The sequence below is a fragment of the Neoarius graeffei genome, chromosome 23 (assembly GCF_027579695.1).
Source record: "Neoarius graeffei isolate fNeoGra1 chromosome 23, fNeoGra1.pri, whole genome shotgun sequence".
In the NCBI taxonomy this organism is placed as follows: domain Eukaryota; kingdom Metazoa; phylum Chordata; class Actinopteri; order Siluriformes; family Ariidae; genus Neoarius; species Neoarius graeffei.
In genome coordinates this window covers 51,548,740-51,558,052 of record NC_083591.1, presented here as the reverse complement: position 1 = coordinate 51,558,052, position 9,313 = coordinate 51,548,740, and the positions used below count along the sequence as shown (strand labels likewise).

Sequence of the window (9,313 nt, the reverse complement as noted above, 5' to 3'; positions counted from 1 at the left end):
GATGAAAGAATGAGAGAGAAATTAAAAATGAACAACTTTTTTCATCTCCCTCCTTTCCATCAATTCATATTCTTGTCCTTAATTTTTATTCTCTTATTCCCCCATTTTGGTTTCCTTCAATCTTTCTTGTTAGAGAGAGAGAGAGAACAAAGAATGATGAGAACAGGAAGAAACATCAAAGAACAAATAAAAGGAAGACAGGAATGAAGGAGAGGAAGTGTAGAGGAAGGGATGAAAAGAAAGGGAAACAAAAAGAATGAGAGAATATAAAGGAATAAGAGAGAAAGAAAACAAGGATGAGAACAGGAAGAAACATCAAAGAACAGATAAAAGGAAGGAGAGGAAGTGTAGATGAAGGGATGAAAAGAAAGAAGGGAAACAAAAAGGAATAGGAAGAAAATTGAAGAAGGGAGAGAATGGAAAGAAAGACATTAAGGGGGGGGAGAGAGAGCGAGAAGGTTGAAAAGATGAAAGAATGAGAGAGAAATTAAAAATGAACAACTTTTTTCATCTCTCTCCTTTCCATCAATTCATATTCTTGTCCTTAATTTTTATTCTCTTATTCCCCCATTTTGGTTTCCTTCAATCTTTCTTGTTAGAGAGAGAGAGAGAGAGAGAACAAAGAATGATGAGAACAGGAAGAAACATCAAAGAACAAATAAAAGGAAGACAGGAATGAAGGAGAGGAAGGGATGAAAAGAAAGAAGGGAAACAAAGGAATAGGAGAGAAAAACAAAGAAGGGAGAGAATGGAAAGAAAGACATGAAGGAAGGAAGGGAGTAGAGAAGACTGAAAAGATGAAAGAATGAGAGAGAAATGAAAATGAACAACTTTTTCATCTCTCCCTTCCTTCCCACACTGTAAAAAATGTCCGTAATTAAAAGGTATGAACTACCGTATTCTTAGGAGGGAATTTTCCGTAATATTATTCTACGGATGATTTACCCGTATTTTGAAGAACGCAATGCATTGTGGGAGAGACTGTCTTCAGAGGGAACGCAGCCGCCGCTTGATCGCTCTCTGCTGTCTGAGTGAGTTGGAGTACTGCACTTCTGTGGTAAATAGTATTATTAATAATAAGTTACACAGTTAATCAAATCATCTTTGTATGTAGTTCAATTTAATCGGCTACAGCCTGGAATCATGTCGTGAGTCTAGTCTTTTTTAATATCTTCCACGACACAGCTATCAGAGCGGTCAAGATTACCAGCCAACTTGTGATGTCGTAATAGGCTAGGATCTACATCTCGTAAATGTAGGGTATCGGATTTCTATAGACTTACAACATACGTTATAGTTTTGTCTACATTATCATGACTCTGTTGTCCTGTTTCGCTTTTACTTAATTTTTAGCGTCCACAATCCGTTTGGCCGCCCAAGTTGCTAGCTAAGTTAGCTCAGCAAGGCTCATGTTGGTAACTGAACAGACGGTTAATAGCTATATTGCCGTTAACGAGAATATAGCTATTAACCGTCTATTCAGTTAAAATCAAGTTGGACTTGCCACAGTCCCATTTGCCTGCCACCATGCTGACCTGTAGCATATGTGGTTTAAAGTCTGTGTCATCCACGGAATATGTCAGTCACTGCAGAACACACAGACACCTGAACAACGTGCGTATGTCGTGTGCGCTTAGAGATTGTGGTAGGAGATTTTCTTCTTTCAACAGCCTCGCCGTTCACATGTCACGAACCCATCCTGAGAGAAGTGTTAGGCAAACTTGGAACCGCAGTGTGTCTGTGCCTTTAAAGTGTTCATTCAATTATTGCACGAGAGAATATGTAGAGCTTAAACAGCTGGTGTCTCACTTAAATGACCACATCCAAGAAGGTCTCCATGTTGTGTGCCCGTTTGATGGCTGTGGTCGTACTTTTAATGTGAAGACCTCTCTCTCATCCCATATTTCCAGGATTCATCGTGGGTGGAACACGACCCAAATATCTTCCATTTATTTATCAGATGTACAGGCTCGTCTTACAGACAGCACACCAGAGGTCAGTACATATGTGAGTACAGATCCCGACACTGATGTACACAGTCAGGTATGTCAGGGTAATACAGACAATGACAAAAATGCACAAGATAGGTTCATTGAAAATCTGGCCCTGTTTTGTTTAGGTTTACAGACTAAATACTTAGTTCCAGCCTCTACCATTTCAGAAATTGTCAATGAAATGAAAACACTGCAGGATGTGCAGCAGGAATTCACAATGGGAGTTTTGGGCCTAAAATTGGAACAGTATGGTGTCCAACATGAAACCTTACTAAGTCTGGGACAGAGCGTATACGAACAGAGCCCTTTGCATGCAGCCTTATGTGCCAGTGGGCCTTTAACAACACACCACCGCAGGCTGCAATACTTTAAGTCTCACTTTAATTATGTTCACCCTGTGGAAGTGACACTGGGGTACAATGACAGTGGGAAGAGGCGACACTACCATTATGTTCCTTTACTTGACAGTCTCAGGGCAATGTTGAAAAAGCTGATGCACAATGGTGACCTTGCTGAACATGGTAGGCCTATACATGTATTTTGTGATTTTACTGATGGGCATGTTGTTAGGTCAAATGATGTTTGCCACAGACCCAGACAGTTTAAAGGTGATGCTTTTTCAGGATGCTTTTGAAGTAGCTAACCCTCTTGGATCTGCCAAGCAAAAGCACAAAATTTTAGCTGTGTATTTCACTCTTGGTAATTTACATCCACATCTGAGATCAACAGTTGATCAGATTCAATTAGTACTGCTTTGTTCAGAGAAAGACTGTAAATATTTTGGCGTGGACAAGGTTTTCAGGGAGCTTGTGTCAGATTTGGGTGAATTGGAGGAAAAGGGCATCTCCTTTGAGGATAAGACATTGAAAGGCACTGTTGCATGCATTATGGGAGATAATCTGGGTTCCCACATGATTGGAGGGTTCACAGAAAATTTTAGTTGTGCTGAGTATTTCTGTAGGTACTGTCTTGTCACAAGACCCACGTTTTTGGCCAATCCTCTCACAGTTTTCACTCCAAGAGATCCTACTGAGTATAATGACTCTGTGCAGTTTCTGGAGAGTCACCCGGATGTGACCACACATCAGGGCATTAAAGGCAACAGTGTGTTTAACAAACTGTCACATTTTCATGTCTGTCAGCCTGGACTGCCGCCCTGTTTAGCGCATGATTTGTTTGAGGGTGTTGTGGACTATGATCTGGCAATGTATTTGCAGTACTTAATTAAGAACGAGAAGTGGTTTAGTTACAAGTTATTAAATGAAAGACTCAGTTCATTTCCAGGTGAAAGCAGTAACAAGCCAAATGCTATTCCAAACAAAGGAACAAAACTTGGTGGCCATGCAGCCCAGAACAGGTGGTTATTGCAGTTCCTGCCCATTTTGGTGTATGATAAAAGCTGGCAGAGGAGGTGTCCAGAAAGGGAAAGGGCATCAAAGACTTTCTACAGTCCAGGGGGATAAAGATGGCACCCAGTAACGATCTAGTACAGCTGATCTCTGGGATCGCAAAATTCTTCAGAGAAAAGCCTGAACAACTCTTCCACCCAAGTGAGGTGGGTTTATAAATGTTTTATCACTGTGTTATTCATGATGAACTACAATGTATTTGTATGGGGCATACTGTTCTGGATGGAAAAATAGTTATTCAGCTATTCAGTATTTCTTCTTTTATTTCCTAACAACAGGAATCTGCTGCTGCCGCACTACCACTGCAAAGCACACCTTGCATCCTTACCATGGGTTTGTAATCTGTTTGATATTAAAAAAAATATGTGTTATGGATTTGATTTCACTGTCTGTCTTCCTCATTCCTCACATGCTTCTTCTCTCCTGTCTTTTTCTCCTGCTTCTCGCTCCCTTCTTTGTCTCTTCCTCTTTCCCCATTCGCTTTCTCCCTTCTTGTCTGTTCTGTTTTCAGAAACTCACTCTATGTTTTGTTTGTGAAATAACTTTTTAATGGGTGGGCTTATTTCCATCAAGTCTTGTGTGCTAAAACTCTATGATCGGTGCATGAAGTAATAGAAGTTTGGAAGCCAGCACTTTCAAGGTGGCCGTGGAGTTCATAATTAAGTATCGTGTTCCACCCGTTTTCATTTGTTAATATATTCTCTTATGAATTTTACATGTTTAAGGTGATCATCATTACAAAATCGCCGTGGACCAAGAAGTCGTAAACAACCACATCAGCTCCATGATTGTAGCTCTGAGCTACACTTTTGCTGCATTTTATGTTTTTAACATAAAGTACCCAAAAGACATGGCTCTCACACTGGAGTTCATTCAAAGGTAAGCAACTCTTACTGTTATGTTTTTTTTTGTTTGTTTTTTGTTTTTTTTGGGGGGGGGGGCACAAGCAGTTTTGCTGTGAAGGCTACTGTTTAGTACGGCAGACGAGCGACTTCGAGCGACTTTTGAGTAAAACCATGCAAATTGGTACACATATCCATCTTGGTATGCTGATTAATATTAGATATGGAGGCGTCGCGATGCTAAAGATGCTAAATTTTCAAGATGGCCACCAAATCCAATATGGCCAACCCATATTGATGAAACTATCAGGTATTTTGTTGTAAATGCATGAAAATTGATACAGTTAGCTCTTGATATGCTGATTAATATTAGAAGTAGAGGCATAGCAGAAAAAAAATCTGATTTCTCAAGATAGCCGCCAAATCAAATATATCTGACCCATATTAGTATAACCACCATGCACTTTGCAGTAGGAGCATGCAAATCAGCACAAATATACTTCATATGTTGAGCAATCTAGTAGTTGGCCATATTTGATTTGGTGGCCATCTTGCAAATTCAGCTTTTTTTGTGACGTTTTTGTGACAGTTATTAATCAGCATATCAAGAACTGTGCACCAATTTCCATGCTTATACTACAAAGTGCCAGGAGGTTTCACTAATATGGGTTAGCCATATTTGATTTAGCAGCCATCTTGAAACGTCAGCATTTTTCGCAATGCCTCCATTTCTATTATTAATCAGCACATGAAGAAGTAACTGTGTACCACTTTCCATGCTTTTACTACAAAGTGCCCAGTAGTTTCATTAATATGGGTTTGCCATATTGGATTTTGCAGCCATCTTGAAAATTCAGCATTTTTCGCAACGCCTCCACATCTTATATTAATCAGAATATCATGAAAGATATGTGTACCGATTTTTATGTTTTTATTCAAAAGGGCACGGTTTGGCCCTTTTTTGTCGCTCATCCTTCGTACTATATGGTTTATTCAGCATCTTTCCTCCACATTCTTTGTCTATGACAGCCTATGGAAATGTATGGTAAATGGTTGTGACAGATCTTTTTTCCATAATGTATATGGCAGCCAATAGGACCATGTGAAAGAAAGTGGTGAAATTTGGCACACACATTCTAGACAGTCCCCTGATTCTTTTCAACAAGTTCTATTTTGACACCTCACACACAATTCAAAAGCTCAAAGTTTTTCAACTTTCAGCCTCTGCCAATTCTGATTTTGTGAGAATTGAAAATAAAGTGCAGCCCCATAATGCACACTGTTCCACTAGTGGAACGCTGTAATGGTCATTGTAAAGTTAACAAACACAGTACTACACTAGAAAAGTAGATCCACCGCGCTTCTGTTCCTCACTATCTGGTGCGTCACGGGAAAGGACTGAGTTCTAATCAGTGAAGAAAATCACTGGAGCATCTCAGATGTGGAAAAATATTTTTCTGCTTTTATTGAGCAGTGCCAAACTAACGTTTCGACGTTACCGCGTCTTCATCAGAGTCGAAAAAAAAAACGATGAACGACTCTGATGAAGACGTGGTAACGTCGAAACGTTAGTTTGGCACTGCTCAATAAAAGCAGAAAAAGATTTTTCCACATCTGAGATGCTCCGGTGATTTTCTTCACTGGACAGTACTACACTACTAACAGAGGGCCATTAGTACTGCACTACGACTTGGTCATTGCCATTCTGGTAACAGCAAATGTATAAGGCCATGTCTCAAAGGGTTAAATATTGTACTAACTATTTACAATTTGTTTTGCAATTAATCCATTAGGCTCATTTCATGTGCAATCAGACGCTTTGGGGCTGATTTTAATGAAACTTGATTTTAATGAATATTTACGTAAGTAATAAACCAATGTACCAAAGTATTGTATAGTATAGTGTAAGTTTTGCAGCTTAAAATGTAGAATTTTTGGAAATTCAAAATGGCGGACATGAAGATCCCACTTTTCATGAATGAAAAGTGCAATTTTCCTAGTCATTATGAATACTTAAAATTTCATGGTGGTGGTAAGTATTTGTGAACAAGGTGACATTTGTGAATGGGCAGAATTAATTCTGGAAATACAGTATTAAATACAGTGCGCCTTTAAGGTAGAAACAGACTAAGAAAGCTTTGATTAATAGTGTTGGACACCATACATTTATCCTTGATTATGTCTGTCAGGGTAAGTCACATAGAAATGGTTTTGATTTAGCTTGGAAGCTCTTTTCTGGCTCTACAAATTACACAACCAACATGGGATACAACAATCATCAGAATATTATGATAGATTATGAGATATTAAAATATTGTCATTTGAATTTTAAAAAGCTACATTAAAATGAGTCATTTTTCTACTTAAGTTGGGGTATTATAACATCTCCTGAAAGTTTGGTCTTTGGTCCTTGTCATATAATTTGACGTTTAGGGTGAAATAAGTTGTAATAAAGTAGTTGTAGTAGTACAGTAGTATCAGAGAAGGTTAGCCCACCTGATATACGGTACGTACCCAACCTGTCACTCCGCCCAAAATAGCATGAGCATTTTGGGTGGAGTGTCAGATGGGGAACTCCTGTCAGTTGGGGTACTCTTCTCTGACACTACTCTATTACAACTTTACTACAACTCATTTCACTCTAGAAGTCGCATTATCTCTGCAATGACTCTAGAGACCAAGACCACACTTTCTGTTGATGAAATTGACATGATATCCTACCTATCCTGTCCTAGGCAAAAACTGACTAATTTTAAAATACAACTTTTTCTATATTCAATATTTAGTATATTAACATCTCATAATTCATATTCTGTTGCTCGCTGTATTCCCTGCTCTTTGAGCTATTTGTAGAGCCAGATAAGACATCATCCAAACAATCTCTGTGTGATTGATTGACATAAACAAGGATGAATGTACAGTGTACCACCCTCTTAATTAGACATTCTTAGCTTTTTCTCCCTTTTTATTGATGCCAGACTCAGGCAAACGTAGTTCTGGGATTCTACCTTCCCAGTAAAAAGGCACACCAAGTTTCAATAAAAGTTTCAAGTTTCAATAAAATCCGTGCGGGTCAGGCCCCAAAGTGTATGATTCAACTAGCTTGCATAAGCAAATTCTATGTGTTAAGTCATAACATCACTCCAACAGCATATCTAAAAATACTTTAAATATTCTTTTAGAGTTTTCCTGGGAATAAATCCAGAACGAGGGTCAAAGGCTGAGAAGAAGGGAAAGAAACACCCTCACTTGCCCCCAAGACTTCTGAAGTTCTTGTGTGAACTGAACAGTTTTGAAAACCCCTGGATGGAAATGTGAACATTTGCATGCATGTGCACGCATGCGCGCGCGCACACACACACACACACACACACACACACACACACAAAGCTGAGTTTCTGCTGAGGTCTGGAATGCCCCTCAACTCCCACCCCTTAATCGTTTAGGTGTGTTTCTTTTTTTTGTTCTTTCTTAAGAGACTTTGAAACCTGTTTGTTGGGAATCATAGACCTCACCCTTCAATCCAATTTAAAAGTTACAAATATCAAATCATTTTGTGGGTTTTGTATGTTGCATGACGTTCTTAAAAATGACAGGGTGCTAGTCATAATGAATACTTGATGAAATTTGTGGTGGTGTTAAATATTCTTGAATTAATTATTTGTGAATTAACAGCATGACTTCCCATAGACCTGTCCGTTCAATCCAATTTAAAAGGTACAAATATCAAATCATTTTGTGTTTTTTGTATGTTCTTAAAAATGTCAGTGTGCTAGTCATAATGAATATTTGATGAAGATAACATCTCTGAATTCATAGCATGAATTATTGAAATAAACTACTAAAATGGCATCTCACCTTGTGTAGACGTGTGTAATGTACTGTATTAAAAGACTTAACTTTGTGTAGATGACAAAAACAATCTCTGTTTATATATATTAAACTATCACATATTGGTAATGCATATTCAGATTCATATATTTGTCCTTAAGACATTTTTTCCTAGTTTGGACAGAAATCGACTTTATATCTAAGGGGTTATCAGTTTTCCACTAAAAGAAGTGTCTGTGAAAGAACCGAATTTACTGTAAATCCACAGAATTCTCCTTTCTTATAATGAAGGGGAATACATGTGAATGAACAGAAAGTTTATTGTAAATCTACGGAATTCTCCTTTTCTATAATGAACGGGAGTACATGTGAATGAACAGAGAATGTATTGTAAATCTACGGAATTCTCCTTTTTATGATGAACAGAAATACCTGTGAATGGACAGAGAATTTACTCTAAAAATACGGAATTCTCCGTTACAGAATAAACGGAAGGGCCGTAATGTAAACGGAGAAGTTACTGGTAATTTACTGCCAGGACTTTATCCGTTTTTTTACGGATTTTTTTTTTACAGTGTGGGTTCGAACCCGGAACCTTCTTGCTGTGAGACGACCATGCTAACCACTGCACCACTGTGCCGCATGTCTTCCTTTTATTTGTTCTTTAACGTCCTTCTTCCTGTTCTCGTCCTTCTATGTTTTCTTTCTCTTATTCTTTATTTTGTTTTCCTTCTTGTTAATTTTCCATCTCTCTCTAACAAGAAGGAAAACAAAATAAGGGAATAACAGAAAAAAGGAAGGACAAGAACAGGAAGGACATTAATGAACTGATGAAAGAATGATGGGAAGGGAGAGAGAGAGTAGAGAAGAATGGAAAAAAGATGAATGACATGAAAGTGACAAAGGGAGAGAGATGAAAAAATTGTTCATTTTCATATCTCTCTCACTCCCTTTCTTCATCTTTTCAGTCTTCTCTACTCTCTTCCTTCATTCCTTCCTGTCTTTCTTTCCATTCTCTCCCTTCTTTTTCTTTCTCCTATTCCTTTTTTGTTTCCTGTCTTTCTTTATCCCTTCCTCTATATTTCCTCTCTCCTTCCTTCCTATCTTATTTGTTCTTTGATGTCTTTCTTCCTGTTCTCTTCCTTCTTTTTCTTTCTCTTATTCTTTTTATTTTCCTTCTTGTTCATTTTCAATCTCTCTCTCTAACAAGAATTGAAGGAAACCAAAATGAGGGAAT

General features: G+C 38.2%; 1 protein-coding gene across 5 annotated transcripts; it reads left to right on the top strand.

Annotated features, from left to right (window-relative positions):
* The first annotated feature begins 300 nt into the window (after positions 1 to 300).
* LOC132871840 (uncharacterized) lies at positions 301 to 8,147 on the top strand. 5 transcript variants are annotated; one of them, XM_060906381.1, is made up of 6 exons: positions 915 to 1,057; positions 1,911 to 1,995; positions 3,318 to 3,549; positions 3,682 to 3,736; positions 4,129 to 4,282; positions 7,428 to 8,130. In XM_060906381.1, the coding sequence occupies exons 3-6, from the start codon at positions 3,460 to 3,462 to the stop codon at positions 7,561 to 7,563; spliced, it is 435 nt and encodes a 144-aa protein (XP_060762364.1). In that variant the 5' UTR covers positions 915 to 1,057; positions 1,911 to 1,995; positions 3,318 to 3,459; the 3' UTR covers positions 7,564 to 8,130. The 5 variants fall into 5 exon arrangements, 3 of the variants coding, with proteins under 3 accessions (XP_060762364.1, XP_060762365.1, XP_060762363.1); XM_060906382.1 differs by having other exon boundaries at positions 1,911 to 2,007; XR_009651345.1 differs by having other exon boundaries at positions 301 to 1,031; positions 1,911 to 3,549; positions 7,428 to 8,147.
* The last annotated feature ends 1,166 nt before the right edge of the window (positions 8,148 to 9,313 follow it).

Excerpts from the sequence above, each read along its gene's own strand:
- LOC132871840 (XM_060906381.1), top strand. The coding sequence starts at position 3,460 with ATGGCACCCAGTAACGATCTAGTACAGCTGATCTCTGGGATCGCAAAA. Across the intron at positions 3,550-3,681 it reads AACTCTTCCACCCAAGTGAG|GAATCTGCTGCTGCCGCACT; the intron begins GTGGGTTTATAA and ends TCCTAACAACAG. Across the intron at positions 3,737-4,128 it reads ACCTTGCATCCTTACCATGG|GTGATCATCATTACAAAATC; the intron begins GTTTGTAATCTG and ends TACATGTTTAAG.